This window comes from Channa argus, chromosome 11 (genome assembly GCF_033026475.1).
Source record: "Channa argus isolate prfri chromosome 11, Channa argus male v1.0, whole genome shotgun sequence".
Classification (NCBI taxonomy): domain Eukaryota; kingdom Metazoa; phylum Chordata; class Actinopteri; order Anabantiformes; family Channidae; genus Channa; species Channa argus.
In genome coordinates, this window is record NC_090207.1 from 16,327,912 (window position 1) to 16,348,799 (window position 20,888).

The window sequence follows — 20,888 nt, forward strand, 5'->3', positions numbered from 1 at the left end:
AGCCACTACTTTGAACTGGAGTTAGGAAAGCACGTGCAGTTTGAATTATACTGAACTGCAACCCACCAGCAAAATATAGTGAGATTAGTTGATACTGGTGGGCAATAAGGTCATCCGACAGTGCCTAAAACTTGATTGTCTTCTGTGATTCCATTAAGATGAGTCAATTGAATAAACTGAAAGCCAATAAATATTCAAATGTGCAGTTGGATGTTGAAGGCAGTTTCAGTTTACCTCATTGATTAGAGGCAGCAGCATTTTAAAAAAGTCAACTTTTCTGGTATTGTTTCTTCATGCTGAGGAACATGAACAGGGCTGATATTAAGAAACACATGAGACAAGTTCAAAAGATTAACAGTTTTAATAAAATTCATGTCAAACATCAAAATACTGAAATGGCAAAAAAAAAAAGAAAAGAAACAAAGAAAAACCTTTTTCTACTTTTCTTTTTTGAATTTTTGTACAAATCACAGTGGTTCAAAAATATTACAAATTTTTGTTTCAAAATATTTTTTGCAACAGCAGCAAAACATTCCAATTGTATATTTTCTTGAAAGCCCTTAATAACTTTGTGAGTGTGGTGTGCTCTCTTTTGCTTTTTATTCTAACCAACATAATTATAAGAGCAGTAAATGTTAAAAGAATTCATAAGTCAATGGAAACAAGTGCATTCAATACTATACAGTATATAAGATCCACTTTAATATGACATAGACCAAAGGTTACTCACACTATATCTGTCTATATGAATACTTTCCCAGTCCTGCTTCTCTCTGCATACATTCCTTTGTATACACCAGCATAGTACATAAACGCAGTTTGGTGAGTAGTTATATAGTGAGTGGTTAATTCCAACTGGGATGCAAATTTACAACACTGTATTACACTTTGGATAACAACTATTTTCATTAAAGCATATTATATATAGTTGTTGTAGCTAATATCTGCCTTTAATTCAACCAGTAGTTCACAGATGCTGTTCCCCAACTAAGATTACACGGACTGACTGGTTGCAACTTAAATTGCAGCTTAATAGTGGAAGCAATAGGAAACACTACATAGTTTGGCTTACAGAGATAGAGTTCATGAGAAAAATGGAAAAGCAATAAGATATTTTAAGTATTTAATCAATAAAAAGTAGTAGGCTACATAATAGAAATGCAGGCACCTGAAATAATCCAAAACCTTCTTTTCCATTTGCTGGTTTTCTTGGTCATTTCATAATTCATCCCCATTGCGTAGCTTTAGCATAGATGGTATATCATGCTAAACCTGTAAAGCTTTATTTCCAGTATTCTATGTATCCCGGGAAGTTATCACTATGGCCCCAACAGCCATTAACTAAGCTCCAAGATGTTGCACATTGAAGAACGTTGCTTACTCTTATTTCTGTGCACATGTGTGTAATTCTTGGCTTAATTAAGTTCAATCCGAGCCCCAAAACCTGCAGGTACAAGTTATAGCCTGTATAGAGCCAAAAGAGTGAAATTTCACTGAAGGCACACTAAAGGAGACACTAAAGACACTAGATGTGTTCTCTCAGTCACTAAACCTCACATTAAAAAAGAAAGGTCAGGCCCACTAAGCAGGAGGAAAATCTCCATGTAAAACAACTGAGAATGTACCAGCAGAAGGGATGTGATAAGACAGGACTAAACTGGATCTTTTGAAATCTGTTACTGTTTCCCAAATTTTTTTTGCTATTCTTTCAATTTTAGAAAATGTCCATGACCCCATGAGCTTACCCAGTGACCCCAGATAGGAGCACTAAACCCATGCTTATTAAACTGCTGTATGTAGAGCAGCATTTGTCTAACACTAGAAATTACACAGAGGCAAAACATAAGCTTTATACTTGGGTGTCAGCCAATTAAGACATCCTTAAAAATATGTGTATTTCAGTATTTAATTTAAGTTAAAATACCTAAAATCTTGATATAGTCTATATGTTGAAATCAATATGTTTGAGCTCTGTCCCTCTCTATATGTTTGCTAATACAGTAAAATAGACCACTATAACAGCACTAACAACAAAGTTTCTGCATTAGTTTCTTCAAGCAAATGTCTGTAGATGTACCAGCATATTATTTAAACTTCTATATTTAGTGATGCTACGTTAAAGTGGGCTGAGATGAGATAACATTTTAGTAGAACTAACCAGAAGTAAGCTACTGTGGGGTTCAGATCTAAATAGATCTTAAACAAACAGCTGGACACATGTTATTCAGCTTCTCACAGGCCAAGTTGTGGAAAAACTGAAAGACCAAGGTGGAAGTCACGTGCAAAAATCATCACGTTTTGAAACAAGCTTGTATGAGGAACAATTTATGCTAAGGAAAGAAATGTACACACAAAAAAAGTGCATTCCAACATTAAGTGTCATTATAATGACAAAAGTTAGGCCACCACATAAAATAACCACATTCCAAAAGTGGTCACACCCTATGAGCACAGAGGCCAGTCAGTGAGAAAGCTTTGCTTTCTCAAAGTCAGTGGTTTTAAAGTTTTTGTCGGTACCTCTCAGTCACCTGGTCAATCGAAAATCAATCATGCTGTCACTCCGCCTACATCCGAACAATTACCAATATAGGAAAGAACAAATTAAATTATAAAAATCACAAATCTAAGGCCATGTGATTAGACCAACCAATTGCACTACACAGAGTCTGATCCAAGGCCTTTGTCTGCATTAAACAAGCAATAAGCCCTAAGATTCTCCACAGGCATGGCTTGAGTTGCCTTAAGCGGGATAATGGCTGGGAGTGCATAAAACAACACCCTAATCCATTTTACGGTTATCAACACAAATATCATGGCAACTGTCTACTGTCTCCATTATACTAAGCACTGCACCTGTCTGCAAGTTTGAACTAAGATGTTCCTAAATTACTAAACTAGTTTTTTTTTGTTTGTTTGTTTGTTTTTCATAATATAAGGCACACAGATCAAGACAAGAGGTTGAGCGGGTCATCTCATTAATAAGAGAAATTAATAACAGTAATCTCACAGCAATATGTTCAGTGAGTTACAAAAGAGTCCAACCAACTGTCCCCTCCAATATCCCTGCACTAGGATAAGCTTAAATATCTGTGGGATCATTGCACACTATGTAGGCTGCATGTAATGCTAAACTGAGATTTGTTCACTTTTACTCAACTTTCACGCTTTTCAGAAAGGAATCTGTTCAATTCTCACATTGGTCTCGCGGGATCATATCTGACTTCTACTTCGGTAGCTGACAATGATTTTAACACACTTCCCATGGAGAACAACAGAATGTATCACTTGTCTAATCCATCTTCTACAGTTTCCTGGGTAAAGCTGAGGGGCCAAACCCATAAATAGAACAATGTGCTAATAGATACTCATCAACCTAAAATCTTGTTTTCACATTTAGCAAAGCCCCAAAAAATTGCAGCCTTAACAAGAAAATCAGATCTGCTCTCATACGCAGTTATATATCAAACCGTTATTAGAGACTCACAATTGCAAATTTTAAGTAGTATTATTTTCCTGGTTAATATGAAAACAAAACAGATCACATTATTTTTATATTAAAGCAGCAAAATACATTACAAAGTTGTAGCCATAGTTTGCAAAATCAGAAACCTTATTACAACCTATTAGTAAATGGAGGGGGGAAAAAAATAAGGTTTAAAAAAATGCTTGTGTCAAATTGTGCCAACACTAAACAACCAGACAGGTTGTCACATGTGTGTCTGAGTGTTCATTTGGACACTGTCCAGTTGTGTCTTAAGCACCATTTTCAATTCAAGCAAGTGGAATGGAAGGCAATATCCAGCTGTGACACTTCTGGATTCAGATTATACTGCCTATCTCCAACAAGCCTCTTTCTTTTCTTTCCCCATCCCCTCTTGCAAATAAAGAAAGCAGGAAAGCGGAAATGAAGACGGCGAGGAAGAAAGATCACAGCTTTGGTATTCAGAATCAGGTGAAAATCAACCGCTACAGCTTTTAAATGCACTACCAACACTATGCATGTGCTTTAGCTTTCTTCTAACACTTTGGAATGACCTTACTTAAACTGCTGATCTTAAAAAGTCTAGAGTGAATCTAGAGTGAATAAATCACATGCATAAAAACTTCTGTTAGTGTGAAGGTTAGTGCCACGGCCCTGAGCAGTGCTGCCCCTAGTGGTCTAGGGGTGTAAAGGCAGGCTGGCTGAGGTGCTTCAATGCAATCTAGTGGTCATGGATGGACATTACAAGCACGTTTGTTAAATACTGTCTATTATTCCTCTATAGCAGAGGTATCAAGTAAGGCTAGCCCTCTTTACCCCATCAGTGTTACAGAGGGGTCAATTTAGGTTTAGGTGTCACTGCAAAGTGCAGTTTGGTGAAACCAGCTCAACAAGGACAGCTTGTGTTTTAATTTTTTGCAGCTGTGGTGTGCAAGAGTAGGAGGAGGTGGGAGGTGAGAACTGGATGATCAACACCAAGAACCAGACTAGATTGGAGGCTAATAACTCTGACCAAGCTTCTAAACTAAAGTATGAATTTTGTAATGGGTTTAGATTGACCCTTTACACCCAAACCTGGTCCCTAGACTAACAGTCTTATCATTATGGTTTCAATAACAATCGGTCAAAATATTTCTGTATTATGCACAATTTCCCCTGATAAGATTCATAAAAGGCATTTAAAAAAAGCCTCAAATGACATGAAACTACACTGTCAGTGTCAGTTTCTGGTAGTCCAGTGCTGGTTTAGTGGGGGAGATCTTGGACACAGGTTTGTGTGTGCAAGCTAACAGTCTGTGTAGAAGTGAAGGCAGAGGTAAACTCCCCAAAAGGAGCTGCAGTGGCCAATGTGTAATAGTCAATACGGTCAATGTGAAGAATGGAGACTGAGACAGATAGGGAGCCCACGCTCCCGGTCCAATCACTCAAAGGCTGAGACACTGTGAGTGCTGGTGGAGGGACAGAGCTCTTGTGGAGGAGACAAGGAGTTGCACTGCAGTGCTGCTGGCCCTCATAGATCAGTCTGGGAAGCACTCAACTCGGAAGCATCACTCAGTCACAATGCTGTTCAAATAGACTGTCACACCCATGCATATTAAACCCACACTTGTCATACACGCAGACCATAAAGCACTCATTAAGTCACCCACAATTATAAAGAGGCACCTACATTCCCCCTAACATCCTGGCATTCAGGCAGTTTCACTTTTCCCCACTGATTCAGCGTTCAGAGCCAACCTCCCTTTTATATGTGTTACGAGAGGGGTGGTTTTTTTTGGGTGTAATGACCCAAGTCAGGACAAAGAAGTCAGTGGAGGAAACCCTTTAGGACACATGTGGGGAGGAGGACTGGTGTCTCCAAAAGCACCAGCCCCGTTTAGTGTGTTGCTTGCGCAGGATCTCCTCCTCACGCTCACGCTCTTTCTGAGAGCGCAGATAACGGTCCTCCTCCTTCAGAAACCACACAGGAGGCCAGCGCTGTTTCTCAAAGTGCCTCTGGTTTTCTACAGGGAGAAGAACAATAAAGAGCTACAATAAAGAGAATACGTGTTGCACAATGACAAATGGACTAATAAGGTTTCTACTATTATTTGTATCTTTAGCGACATCATTTTTCTTTTTGTTCATACACGGCAAAGCAAACCTCCCATGAACTCGCTGAGGGAAGAGTTGGATTACTGAATAAACAAGGTTTTTTAAAGATTTTAGGGGACAGGAAAAACTGTGGTGTCTCTACCTGGAGACATGGCCTTCATGTCTTTGGGAAACTTGCGGCAGATGCTATTGTAGTTAGTGCAGATGTGATGAAGACACCAAGTTGATAGCTGCTTGGCATTGTGAAACTGCAAAAGAAAAATCCCAGAAGCAATTAGCAATTATAGCTGTGGAAAACAAGAGGCAATATGAAAATTAAAAGGTGAGAGCAAAGATAACATTTCAATAGAATACTCTATCCATTTGTTTAATTTAATTAATTGTTAATTACTATGAATCATTGTAAATGAACACATATTCTTACTTTAGCTTAACTGAAAAGTACAATTCAAAATTAAATGTTACTTAGAGGACACAGACAATTTTGCAGAGACAGACCTGTGCAAGCTCAAGGTAAGCTAAAACCTGTCCATCAATGTCAACTCCTTTCACTGCCAACTGGAGAAGCTCGTCCACAGCGTGCTGTTCTGAAGATGCACAAAAAGAACAAAATCATGTTAATATTTACGTTTTACAGGCACAAATTTTTATCTGAACATGCATTTCTAATACTACACAAAGAGTGTTCACCTGTGAGGGCAACAAGACGTGGCAAACACAGACGGTTGGCCAGCACAATCAATTCTATGGGCTCCAGACCAGGACAGGGTGTCAACAGACCGCAGTACAGGAACTCCAGCACCCCATGCATACAGGCTAAACTGGTGTTAGGAATAGATACCTGCAAAAAGATTAAATCAAAAGGAAACACAAAAACATGAGAAACGCTGAGGTCCAAGTCACATAAAAATGTATTGACCCAAATATAGACATTCAATTTCATTGAAACATGCATTTACATGAGTTAATGCTCAGTGAATAAACATTGCATGTGTATCTTCTCTTACACTTGCACTTCTCTGGGGGCAAATTCATGTATCCTCATTATCATCACATTAGCATTTAAGTGTAGTATATCATTTAAATTGGTGGGTTTTACTGTATAAATGAAAGCAATATTTGGAGATAAAGTGCAGAGGACATCTATTTATGGTCCCATTCCCCTATCATCTAGGTTCAAACAGTTCAGAGTGTGGCAAAATTCATTACAAAAACAACCTGCTGTGACCCCTAGATGTCGCCATACAACAGATTAGGGCTTTGCTTCACTGAAGGCACTGACCCTACTGCTTTTCAGCATACTCCAGGTTTTAACTTTGGGTAGCTTAATAAATAACTGTATACACACGAGCAAGACCTTTATGAGACCCTATTTACTGTAAGTGAGACAAACAGTACTTTGGCAGCAGCCAATGCAAAGCCTAATAAAAGACAAAAGAAAGTTAAGTAATGATGAGAGTAATGACTTGCCCCCTCCATGAGTTCTGAGTGTACCTACTGAGGTGATCTTCAACCTCTACTCCTATAACCAATTAGGAGAATGTCAGCTTGGTGCAACCTCTTGTTAGGAATAAAAGTCTCAGAACCTAGACAAGGGGGGTCTCTACAGCTCAAAGCCCCAGCTGAGACCATGAAGCATTAAATAGTGGACACATTCACACTGACTTCTGTCTTAGGTGGCAATTGTGCATTTAGTTTGTTTGCAAACCTAGACGTTTTGGGCAGAGGGAAATAAATGGTATGAAAAAAATGTAATAGAAAAACCAGCTCCAATACCTGCAATGAGCTGACGGAGCTTAAAAAAGAACCTTGCCTCAGAAACTTGAGGATGGAAATACTTAAAATGTCAAGGCTGGTGATTTTTTATATTTTTGAATGTCTTCTAACAAATATTGTCTGTAAATCCAAAACCTGATTCAGCAGATTGTCAAATGTAATGGATCCTGTGAAACCGTACTTGTGTGTGCAGTCAGAAAAATAAACACAGAGATGTGAATGTTGACCCTTCAACTGAGTGTAAGGCACAGAGCGCCACAAAAATAACTAGGAGAGGCCGCTGCGATGAGTGCTCAGCAGTTTGAACTGGGGGACAATCTGGAGCACATAATGTGGGCATAGCAGAATGGGAGGGACCAGGATGAAGTATTTCATAGCACAAAGACATCCAATTCAACTAAGCCCTGAGTGGAAACTTTCTTTATCCTGTTCAAACAAAATAGATAGAATAACAACATTAACATAGAAAAGATAATTCAACAGCCAGGTTGTTGGGCATCCATCAACCATTTCATTAGCTGATGCTTCTTCGTACAAGCTGAAAAGGCAGAGTAACATTAACAAATATGTGCGGTAGCCTCTGTCTTACAGCAACCACTCTACCGAGACTGTGAAAGTCATTGAAGTCATCGTTAGACGTTGCTCTGCAAAGCTGTTTATAGATAAACTATCATGCCCATATTTTTAGAAATTAAGAAACCTGTCATCACGTGCAACAGCCTAGGTCACTGATGTATTTTTAATTGTTTTTGGACAACAAAATGGGCTGTACGGTAGGGGTGAGTAATCTAAATAAGGTTTTGGGTCCACTCATAATCATTTTTTATTGGAGTACATATATTGTTGGTTTTGGTCTTTTCATGGGATTTACTGACAATAAGAAAAGTGCGTATAAACTGGCAAGGCTTATCCTTTGATGTGTGAAAAAAGAAATATAAAAACATAAAATCACGATAGATAAGTTATAAATATAAATATAAGTTTAAATGAAAGTAAAGTATTTCAGGTCATTTTATCTTTACTTTCAATAAATTAGCTTGTCACCTTCAAAAACCACATACTGCATCTTCTCTTCTAAGTCAGGAGCTTAACAGACTCACCCATTTGACAATTGAGGCTTCTCAACATCAAATGCACCACTGGGATGCACACTCACAAGGTGAACAGAAAACCACAGACGCACACCTAGAACATAATCTAAGGGTATACCATGACACATTCAGTGGTCAGTTTGAATAAGTGTGTACACAAACAACAAACCTCAAGATGTGTCTCTGTACTCATGGTTTTTGATATGTACACCATACTTAAAGCCTTTTTAAACATAACTGATGGCCCGTAGGCTTTTTAAAAATTTTTTATTGTATATATCTTTAATGTTGCTAATACCAATAACATCACAAACAATCATGTTAATGATAATAAAAGTTTGAAAAACATGTCTGTTGTTCTGCCCAAAATTATAATAGCCATATTATCACACAACAGCATGCACACTAAACGTGTTAGTTTAAAAATACTGAGAAGGAAGTGTGACACAAGCATGAAAATAGAACAGCACTTGATGACCAAACTATTTTCACAGGTTCTCTGTGAAGTTTCATATTATGGACTACAATCTTCTTCCAAAACCTAAGACAGTAATTGTACTTTGATAATGCAATGCTGTTTCTTCATAGACATAACCCCTTAACTATTTATTTTATTCTGCGTGTTGTCAAATATTAACATTTAAATAAGCAATGACTAAAACACCCTCAATTAATAAATTCTTTTGGCGGGAAACAGAAGTTGACAGTATTCCTATATCTAAAATTTGTCAACATTTCTTCTTACCTTCTCCAATACTGGATCTCTTCAAGAGTAGCTAGACTGTCTACTGTGTTAAGGTTGTGCTAATTCATTACAGTGTCCTCCTCTAAGAGCTCTTCTAATGGACGACCACTGTTAGGTGTTACCGCAATTTCTGCTAACTTCTGCTGACACAGCTTCTCAAACTAGCATTTATCCATGATGAGGTGTACCTCAAAGTAAATCAGATATAGTCTGAGATAGCAGATACAATTATATGCAAACACAAATGCACCCTTGCTCATAAACATAAATGCTAACAGCTTCATTGTGCACTCAGTCTTTGAGCCTTTGTCTCCGGGCCACCTGCCTTCCATGCTGTGCCAGCTTCATGCCATAAACAGTGCCACAACATTTACTGACATGAACCATTTAAAGTAACCATAGACACCGACAGCCCACCAACAGCAAACACTGGGCCCCCTCAGTGATGCTGATGCCCTGTTTTTACCATTGGCAACAAAAGCTGCACCCACTCACATGGTGCGTTATGGAATAAACTCCAGGCGAATCCATGTGATAACAACAAACAAAACCGTTTTCTTTTCCAATTTTATATATTTCTAGGACTTTAAACTTGACACCTATACTTGACATACATTTTTATTCTTCGTGTTGTCTTGATGTTTTTTCCAAGAATTACTTCCAATCTTTCTGAGAGCCTGAATCTACGTAACCCAACCCTGCTGACCTTGACAGTAACCATACCCCAGGGGATCTGGTTCTGCAACACAGTCCGCCGAGCATCAACTTAAAGACAGCACGAGACGTGAATTTCCTCTCTGATTAGGTCAGGTCCAGTGCACAGGCCACATCCCATGCGAGTAACCAGCAACCAGAAGCTGAACCTTAGGTGACAGCACACCTTAAGTAATCTGACTCACCATGTGCTGAACGCTGGCCACTCTGTTATCATAAACTTGAGAACTCACAAATATAGCAAAGTTTCTAAATAGAAACTATTTCAATAGGTCAGCAGTTTAATAGTACTTGTTAGATAATCCATGGGCTGTTCTATTCATCTATCTATCTATCTCAAGGGCAGACAGGGATATTAGTACCAAAAACTTACACAAGCCCTATGTCTCAATGTTATGATACAAAACCAACATTTGTGGTTTGCGTCTGTAGGTATAGCACACCACACAGGCCCAAACAACAGGAAGCCAATGGATGAGGTTTCCTGTTGCTTCTGCCATATCTAAAAGTGTGTGAGTGTGTTTATGTGAGTGCATGTGTTTGTGTGTGTGTTGGGGGTGTTACTGCAGAGCTTCACTCACATTTGCAGGTGAAAAAAAGGTTTGTAGGTCAATCTGATAACAGCATTCTGAGTAAACCTTCACATACTAGAAGCAGAGACAATTGTGTGCAGATAATGAAAGAAATGAACCTCCCCAATTTTAAACCTTACCCAAGTAACCCATTTAACTTAACTTATTTATTTTATCAGATTACAGCTTTTGTTGACACATGCAGCATTGGTGGGTGCTTAGGTTGCCCTTAGAGCCTGACCTTTTCTTTACAGGGCACAGAAACTAAATCCCTCGTCAAAACTTAAAGGTAACTCCATCCTCAAATTCTTTCTTGTGTCTGAGCTCACCTCCTCAATGTAGCTCTCCATGAAAGAGCCCCGGAACATAGCGGCCATCCAGTCGCAGCTGGAGATGAGCAGGGGTTTGTGGGCCGGGAGGCACCCGTCGTCCAGTCGGAACACCACATCTAAAACCGGGGTGGGAAAAGAGCATTCATCTTGTGGAGTGCCACAGAAGCCCAAGCTACAGAGGGGGAAAGACAGACAAGGCAGACGTCCAAACACACGCACAGGCAGACAGAACGTCACACAGACACACAAAGAGACATAGACACAGGTAGACAGACAGAGAGATAAATTGACAGAAGGACAGAACTGCTTTTGAGACTGAGTAAGGGAAGGAGAGCAGGCGCTGGGTTATAGGTCATGGTCTTAATCCTTTGTGGATTTTGGACTACAGCTCTAATAGAGAAAATGTTAAGAGGAAACACAGCAGTTATGTTACTGTAAGAATGTCATGATGGGAAAAGGATTTCATCTATCTTTAATTTTTGCACTTTGTAGTAAATAGTGCAAGAGATTGTTCATAGCCTAATTTATCAACAGAATCTCTTAAAAGCATTTTAAAGCAAGATTTGTAATCCTGAAGACAACAGTAACTGTACAGAAGGATGTGACGGCAGAAGTCTGGCATTAACTGTTAATGCCGTGACTACATGCACATACAACAGCTTAGGGGGACAGACAACACCACAAAAACACAAGATACAGGAAGCACAAAAGAGCAAACACTAGACAACCAATAAAGCTGACACACCAGTCAATTGGTGACTTTGTAAGGACTACAGAAAATAGAAATCACAAAATACAAAATGCATATTTCCTAGCTAATATTCAATAGCAAATATATATGAGCAAATGTACACATTGTGAATTTTCCCAGACTGAAACTGAATGCTAGAAATCCTTTCAGCCTTTTGCCTCATCAACCTCTGATAATACAATTCTCCCACTCTCACATACCCCCCCAACCCCCCACACCCAACACACACAAACACACATTTACAAACACTCAGACCTGTACAAATACGTACATGGGAAATACTTATTCAGCAATGAAAATGCTACTAAAGTTAAGTTGCTACTAAAGTGTTGAGACACTGAATGGTTGGCAGAATTACCAGCAAATGTCCCTTTATTGAGACACTCCTTGATGCGGTTGGCTCTGCGGACATGGAAAGCCTTGGTGATCTCCTGGTTCATGAAGCTTTCTCTGTTTAGAACATTGGCCACCATCATCCGCAGATCAAATACCTCAAGTAGCTCTGCGATAGTAGCCACCTGCATCAAATCCCCTCTGCGCTCATCCAGACTCCCTGTGTACAGGTACTGAAGCACAGCCTAAAACCAGAGCAAATCAAGAAGTTCAAGATAAAACTTCAACGCTGTTTTTCATATGATACTAAAATTGTAGCCCGCAGTTATGATGCAAAACACTCCATTCACATATGTGTGTGTGTTTCTTTTTTATTAATCTTGACATTTTCAATTGACATTATCAATCTTGACATCGATCACCTTGAATGGTTCTTCCTGAATAAGAGCATCCATGACTACCACAGTCATGAGTCGTAGTCTTCCAGTCATGGGATCCACAACATGCTCCAGACACACGCTCAGGAACCCTCTTCCCCATCCCGAAAGTGCTCGACCGGTCCCTAGTGCTCCCAGGGAGTACTGGGCTCGAGAAGGGAGTGCATTATCACTCTGGGAAGTCCTCAAAGAGCCCTGCTGCAGCAGCTGGGGTCTATTCAAACCACGCACCCCTCCATTAACTCCTTCTTTATCTATGTCGAGGCTCTTAGTGCGCCCAGCTTGCTCCTTGGCTCCTCTTCTGCTCTGCTCATCTTCCTCCCCACTTTCCAAGTTTTCCTTACTTTCCTGTTCCTCTCCTCGTGGCCCCACACTTGATCCACCAAGATCAAGAGTGAAGAGGTCATAGAACTTGGAGCATGATGTGGCCAGGTAGACTCTGTGTGCAAAGACACGTATCGTGCCACCCTGCAGAAGGAAAAGTACATCTGCACACAGCGGCTGGCAGAAAAGGGAATCGGGGCCCTCCCCATCTGTGGGAGGGGGGTCTGGGATGCCCACTATAGGGCGTGGTGGCCGTGGAGGCAGGAATGGTGCCTGGAGAAGGGGTCTCTGGACCTTTTTTAGGTGAGACTTCCAGAATTGCAGGTGTCTACGGGAGATTAGGGCAGCTCGGATTGCATTATCAAAAACATCTTTGACTCCAAACTGGGCTACAATGCTGGTCTCATAGTAAGGAATCCCTAGTTCCTTTGCCACCTCATGACCTCTCTCTGGAGGAAGGATGTCTGTAGGTTTAATGGGTCTGTGAATCAGGAAGAAAATGATAACACTGATGAAGTAAGCAAACATGCTCTGTGCTTTATTTTTATCATGCAAATGTTGAGATGAAAAGCAAAATTTTCTTAAACACATTTCAAGACATTTCAGCCAGTGTCTGATTTAGGTGATTCGGTTATTTTAATAACCGATTCTGAAACAATAGTAATGATCATAGATTAACCACACAAATCCAAAATGCCACTGGAAAAGCTTCTATATATGGTTTTCTTTTAATGCTTTGAAAAAAATGTTATGTCTCACTTTGCCAGGGGTCGTCGTGCACGGTTAACTGCATCAAGGTCAGCATAGCGCAGATCCAGCTGGCAGCCAACAAGGATGATGGGTGTCCGGGGACAAAAGTGCTTGATTTCTGGGAACCACATGGTGCGTACATGGCGCAGGGAATTGGGATTAGCCAGAGAGAAGCAGAGCACCACTACATCAGACCTACAGGGGAAAGAGTGAGGAATAATACAAACATAATAGTTATCAGATAAGAAAAACATTAGCAGAGGAGAGCACCTTTGTTCTGTCATAAGGCAACAACGTCCGCAGAGAAAAGACATGCAGTTTTTGATTAAATGAAGAGGATAAAGATAAAAAAAAAACATTTCTACTCAGTCACTGAACATCTTGTCACTTCACATTAAAACGTATGATATGTGTATGGAAGATGCTTGTTGTGCAGCAAGGCATACAGGAGCATGGACAGTGCCATAAGGCAAGCTATGTGGTGGGTTAAAAGAGCAGTGTGTGTTTGTGTGTGTGACTCTGGGCCTCTGCTTGGTGATCTGTTTGGCCCATCGGTCTCTCAGTCTCTCTCTCTTATGTAAATCTCCCTAAGCCCTCCAGGGCCACATGAACCACAAAGAGATAGCTAAGAATAGACCACACAAACACACAAGTGTGTGCATTAGTGTCTTTTTCTAGGTAATGTTTAATCAAGCTCTGTGTCAGTGAGACGCATCATTTAAGATTTGTGCAATGCTGACAGGGAAAAATCTACAATTCATCTACTAATTAAAAAAACAACATCAGCAGGACTAAACCATGAACATATAAAATTAGCATTACTTTTGTAACTTGTGTGCAATACTAACCATTATTGATATCCAGCAAATTTATTTTCCTTTGTTTGACTTTTGTCAGACATACAGTATTCACCATAAGTTTCTAAGCAAAATCTCTAACCTAAGAGCTGCATTGCACACAACTTAAACACTTCTCTTATTTCCCTTAGGCAAAGTACCCGTGATTGTGAGTGTGGCCTATTTACTGAGCAGATACAGGGTAAACTGTAAAAGAAAACTACCCTGTCCACGTATTTTATCTTGCATTTAACCTTAATTAGATTTTAATTCGCAATAATCAAGCAAAATGGAGAAGCAAAGGAGATTTTTTCACTTTCAGGATCTTTAAAGAATAGGAAGTATCCTTGAAGGAGCTCAAAGGATTATAAGTACATTTGTCCCTTTCCAACAGAAGTCAATGTACCTCAGTGACAGGTTTATGTACTTAGACTTTTTTATAGTGTAAATGGGTTAATTAGTCCAACTTTACTGTTGTTTATGCAACGTCTGAAGGACATAATATATACTACCAAAGCATTGCATCATACTGTGGCTCATACACACATGCACACACAGGAGTTTACAGTGGCACTTTATCAAAGGATCACGACCACGGCTTTGTCTGTTAGAGGTCATGTTATGTGTACGTGCCTTTGCTCTCATGGTTAACAGAAATGTATTTTTTATTTTTATTTTTTATGGTAATGTTTTGGACATTGCAGCAACAACACTGCACATGCTACAAACGTTGTACAGATTGAAAAAATGCTATATTACATAGACAATGTGCTTGAATGTTGAGGATAGGAAATCAGTGAAGGGGCAATGAAGTTTTAGATCTCATGAGTATCTGTCTTGACTAGGCTCCATACTTTAATTGTCCACTTCACATTAATATGTTAGTGACATTATATTTGTATAAATCAAAGCAGTCAATTATATTACAGTGTGTACTTCTGCATGAGGGTAACCTGTTTAGGTTAGCGGTGGATGCTTGCAATACTGAAAGCATTATTTAATACATTTAACAAGTACAATTAATATAAATATACATTAGGCTTGCAAAGATGATTGATTGATAGTGTATATGCAAATACACTATAGTTAAAACACAGTGTATCTCAGTCAGAGGACACCTGTGAGTCAAGTCTACTGTGTTATCACTAATAATTTACCCCCAGCACTAATGTGTAATAAACAGCTCCAGCAGTGGCTTGGGTTTTCTCAGTGTGTGTGTATATGGAAAGTTCTTGATTACCAGATGATGTAATGATGATGTGACAAATATGCAGATAGTCTGTCAGTACTATAACAGTTGTTAATGTGCTACTAAGTCTGCTTGTAAGAACAATCCTTAAATGTGCGATATAAAACTGTTGTACTTTTTTAGACAAAAGGAAACATTTTTTAAATGGGTTTCAGCTGACTAAAAAAAGAAAATTAAGTTGAGGTTGATAAAAGGTTAAGTTTGGCTTAGCCTATTTTCTGGCTGAGATCGTTTTGCCGGCCAGAATGTCCTTCTCTTAACAAAGCATGTAACAGTCTGGGTACTGTCTGACTAGCTGATGTTTTGAGTTTTGATATCACAAAAGGCTACAAAGTGGTGGAAGATGTCGAGAGGGTAAGAGGTGCAACAAAGTGTGAAGGGCGTAAGGGAGGGTAACTAGAGTTGAGTAATGGGATAACAAGGGAGACAAAGGAGAGGGAAGGTGACATTTAGGTAAAGGAGATGAGTCTGAGGGCAGGTTGTAAGAAAGGGCATGTCCTAGATGAACAATTGGGTGAACAGAGCTGGAAGGAGGAGGAGGAGAAGGAAGAAGAGCTTGATGCCTGGAGCTGCAGATGCAAAGCAGGAAAACCAGCTGAGCTGGCACTGTGTCTTTATCAGCTGACTGCAGGCTGACAAAGCATAGAGGACATGCGGACAGCCTCGTATGCACACTTTAAAGCAAACAAACAGAAGCAAATCACTGTGACAAATGACACAGAGGGTGGAAGAACACAACATAAGGGAGGAAATTCGAGCCACAAACTGAACTACACACAACCGCCAAAAGGCACAAACTGTCTGTCACGCAAAAAGGTGACAAGGACAAAATTGATAAAATTGTAATATGGCTTCAGAGAAAGATACACATATCTACATATAATTACGCTTTTGTCTCAGCATTTGGTCACAAAAGAGGAAAAATAAAACACAAACACTAAATGTGTACTCTATAAGTATAACTGTTAATAATTTACTGTCTATATGCTGTACTCATTTAATGATGAATGAACTGCCTCTTACAACGTGTGTTGTAAGTCATGTGGCCAGGTTTGGTCACTGTCATTTGGAACAATATTTGTTAATTTTGCTTTGGCAGTAGGTACATTTCCATTTCATGCCAATAAAGCAGCTTTGATGGAGGGATTGATGGGGGGGTAAGAGGATACAGCAATGATCCAATCATGTCTGGTGGAAGAAGGATGTAACAGCTTGAGGGCAGAGTTCATCTAAAAAAGCGTGGCAGCTGGATTACACAAAAAACAACTTTTGACTAAGTAATTGTTATGTGGGCATGTTCATGTGGGTGCGACAGATTTGTTACATCCTCATTGAAAGTTACAGCCTCATAATACGGCCAACAATGTATTTGGTAACACATTAGCCAATAGAAATGCCTGGAAATCGTACAGCTGAGACAAAGCAAACTCTTGGCTGTAAGTCACTAGTTTCTGGCTGCTAGACAATCTGAAACTATGTGTATCTGCCTTTTTGTGGCTGTGTATCTGCTCACCTGCCATAGGCAAATCGTCTGTCTTTGTGATGATCCCCAAATGTGTCCCAAAGCCTCAGGGACACACTGACCTCATCCACTACATCACGAGATCTCTCCAACACCTGAAAGACAGACATATCACTGTAATGGGGTAAAAAGGTTTTATCTACATTTTGACTGAACAATTGTGCCATTACTAGGCTACACTAAAAATTGTCCACGAATGCTAATTACATGGTCAACCTTTTTAAACATTTTACAGGCCTGAAAAGATTTTTTTATACCAATGTTAAAGATCTCATGAATTTGTGTATATGTGGTTCTCGCTACATGTGTATGTATGTGCCCACCTCCTGGCATACACGGTACTGGTCGATGGCCCAGACGGTTGGCACGTGGGTGGCTAGCAGCTGATACTGTGTGAGGGTGGCGTTGCAGGCCCGGGCACAGATTAGCCTGGTCTTGCCTACTGCATTATCCCCAACCACCACACATTTAATGGTTTCCACATTGGGCCGCTCATAGTCTGTGTCTATATCCATGGAGAGGGCCCTGGAGAATAGGACGCAGGAGAAGGAGAGAAACAAGTGGTTAATTCAATATTCGCTGAAAATTATAATCGCATAATAAAGTTTCCATTGAAGAATGACACTGCATGTTGACAAGGTAAGCAACAGGTATCTGACACACAGACTCTCACCCAGTCAAGATTAGGGGAAGCTTCAAGTCCCTAAGCCTCCATAGCTGTATTGACCAGTGTTTAGGGGATTCTGCCAAACTCTACTGAAGACATGGGCCATAGGCTGAGGAATAGAGGGACTGCAGAGCTATTTTGGTAACAGCACATAGTAGAAAAGACAGAGAGACTTCTCTTTTCTCTCTTGTCCATCCTTCTTCTGTATCTGATCTCCTTTTAATGCACATGATAGCAACTGGACTTGACAAAATAACACAAACCTCTGTCTTGCCAGCAATAATATCCCTCAAAGTGAATATGTAATTTGTCATTAACTTTTTCAGAGATGCAGGTGAATCTTCTGTGCATCATCTTTTGGTAAAGTACATACTTGCTGTAAGTTTGCAAAGAGGAATAAAACAGAACAAAGTGTGATTGAAGAATTGGCCATGGGTCAACTCTGGACTGAACCATGGAAAAACATGAAGGCGGTTATGTACACAGCTCAAGTGCATTCCTCAAACATCAATGGGAAAAGCCCTTCTGACATGTCAAAACTTATGTTAATACCATTTATAAATGAGTGCTCATTCTTGGATGAATCTGCTCTAATAGATAACTAGCCCACACACACACACACCTGTAGTCAGTTAATCAGTTGATCCCTCTTTGCAACTTGTTCAAAGAACCACACCAAGGTCCCAGAAAAGAGCATCTGAATCATTAATTAAAGGCCTTTCCTTGTTATTCCATTGACACGAATACCAGTTCAACAATTCAGTCCAGTGCTGACAGACACCAGCTAAAAATGGCATCTATTCAGACACATGAGCCATGTGTGCATCTTGCTATTCATCCATGACCTACTCTCCATGTAGTCACACACCTCCAACCTATTCATAACACCACTGCTGTTATCCAGAGGCTGTTTCTTCCACTGAAAGCCAAGTCACTTACAGCCCTAATTCAAACAAAGTTGGGACAATGTGTAGAATGTAATTAAGAACAGAATGCAAAGATTTGCAAGTCTAATCAACCCATATTTTTTTCACAATAGAACATAAACAACATATCAGATGTTGAAAACTGAGAAATTTTAACATTTCAAAATATGAGTTTTAAATTTGATGGCAGCAAGTCTTCTCAAAAACATTGTGTAGGATCCCTTCTTCTTTTAACAACTGCCTATAGGTGTCTGGGAAGTGAGGAGACCATTTGCTGGAGTTAAGAGAGGAATGTTGTCCCATTCATTCTACCTGCTCAACAGTTCTGGATATTGTAGCCAGATTTTTTGTTTTATGATGCATCAAATGTTATCTACTGGTGAAAGATCTGGACTGCATACAGGCCAGTTCAGCACTCGGACTCTTCTTCTGTGAAGCCACGCTGTTGTGATTGATGCAGTATGTGGTTTAGCATTGTCTTGTTGAAATATGTAAGGCCTTCCCTGAAAGAGACGTTGTCTGGATGGGAGCATATGTTGCTTTCCAGATGTGTAAGCTGCCCATGCCATAGGCACTAATGTCCCCCTATATCATCGGAGATGCAGACCTTTGAACTATCTGGTCCCTCTCTTCTTTAGTTCACACATCACCAGGTCAATGTTTCCCAAGAGAACTTCAAATTTTAATTCATCTGGCCACAGAACAGTTTCGTCTCAGACCATTTTAAATAAGCTTAAGCCCAAAGAAAATGGCAGGATATCCAGTTAACACATCCAGTTTTGACCTTTGGCCTTGTCCCTTGCGCACAGTGATTCCTCCTGATTCTCTGAATGTTTTTATGATATTATGTGCTGTAGCTTGTGGGATCTTCCAAGTCTTTTACATAGAGAAACATTTTTCTGAAATCGACAATTTTTAGATACATTTTGTGACAGATTGGTGAACCTCTGCCAATCTTTACATTCGAGAGGCTCTGACTCTCTCAAATGCGCCTTTTATACCTTGTTTATGTAACTGACCTGTTTCCAGTCAACCTATTTTTCAAATGCCCCTCCAATTCTTTTTTATTTGCAGCAATTACTTTTACAGCACTTCGTACCCCTCTTTCAACTTTTTTGACATTTTATGCTGTCATCAAATTCAAATGAGCTAATATTTTCCATGAAATGGTAAAATGGCTCAGTTTCCACATCTGATATGTTCTATTGTAAATAAAATTTGGATTGATGAGATTTGCAAATCATTGCATTCTGTTTTTATTTATGTTTTACACATTGCCCCAACTTTGTTTAAATTGGGGTTGTATTATTCCTATCAGCAACAACAAAAACATCTTGATGTCTCCAAATTTTCAGTCAGACGTCCCCTTTACTTCGGCTGGGGATCACAGCAAAGAGAAGTTACCTTTGTCTATCTGAACTGAATTAAAGCGTCTGTCAAAGAGGCTGCTTCCTGATTGTCCGTAGAGAACAGATAGAACTTTGTCTTTTGGAGTTATAAATACCCTTTTACCCTTGCCACCTGTCTGATTGATGCACTTTTAAAGACACATGCTACAAGTAGAGGAGAGAGACACGGGCAACATTTTTAGTTTGTGGGTCATGGTAGCTGACAAAGCAACAGTCGTTTTAGAGCTTTATGAGAAAGAAGTGAATGTCAAGTGAGTCCTGATATGCTACACATATGATAAATAACAGGACATATAAGCACAAAGAGACAAAAATGGCATGGGCTTTGCCAGACAAACCAAGGGGGGGGGGGTTGCCTACACCCATCAATATGTCACTATGTAGGGAATTAATTCCTTAATTCCCTACATTTACAATTCAAGCAAAAAGGATTGCAAGAGAGAAAAGACAGAGAGGGGATCATTAGAGTCTCAAATAGACGAGAGGATCAGTCGTTCCTTCCACCAGGATCAAAAGTGCAAGACCAACAATAACTAAGTCTGGCAATTGTGTGATTGTTTAAGTGAGACCAGCAGACAATGCAAAAAACGGTGGAAGGACGGGTTTATGATCCTCATCTGACCTACAGGAGTGTGGAAGTAGATGTGTGTAAGTATGCGGGAGCATATGTGTGCATGTGGTAATAAGCTTAGGGCCGGTCTGTGAGGCATGGAACGATGCGACTAGTGATGTAACCAAGAGGCAGTGTAGGTGGTGGTGTGGACAGTTTCTCAGGGGGATTATGATATCAGCCTCCATCTGAGGCTCTGCATTTGACTCAGAGCAAAAGCCTGATCAGGACAGGGTCAACACACATAACTGTCTACTCACACAATTCTG

The 20,888-nt window shown here is 39.8% G+C and overlaps 1 protein-coding gene across 4 annotated transcripts in view; it reads right to left on the reverse strand.

Annotated features, from left to right (window-relative positions):
- Window positions 1-342: 342 nt before the first annotated feature.
- Window positions 343-20,888, reverse strand: part of rhobtb4 (Rho related BTB domain containing 4) — a 41,602-nt gene continuing 21,056 nt past the window's right edge. For 3 of the 4 annotated variants that reach the window (XM_067520502.1, XM_067520505.1, XM_067520504.1), the window contains 10 exons: window positions 17,331-17,532; window positions 16,999-17,102; window positions 13,410-13,595; window positions 12,312-13,131; window positions 11,915-12,134; window positions 10,803-10,921; window positions 6,266-6,416; window positions 6,074-6,162; window positions 5,718-5,823; window positions 343-5,484 (listed from right to left, as the gene is read on the reverse strand). In XM_067520502.1, the coding sequence (XP_067376603.1) occupies window positions 5,306-5,484; window positions 5,718-5,823; window positions 6,074-6,162; window positions 6,266-6,416; window positions 10,803-10,921; window positions 11,915-12,134; window positions 12,312-13,131; window positions 13,410-13,595; window positions 16,999-17,102; window positions 17,331-17,532 (2,176 nt within the window). In that variant the 3' untranslated portion in view covers window positions 343-5,305. Of the gene's footprint in view, window positions 5,485-5,717; window positions 5,824-6,073; window positions 6,163-6,265; window positions 6,417-10,802; window positions 10,922-11,914; window positions 12,135-12,311; window positions 13,132-13,409; window positions 13,596-16,998; window positions 17,103-17,330; window positions 17,533-17,680; window positions 17,828-20,888 lie in introns of those variants that run through there. The other variant, XM_067520506.1, reaches the window with a different exon arrangement.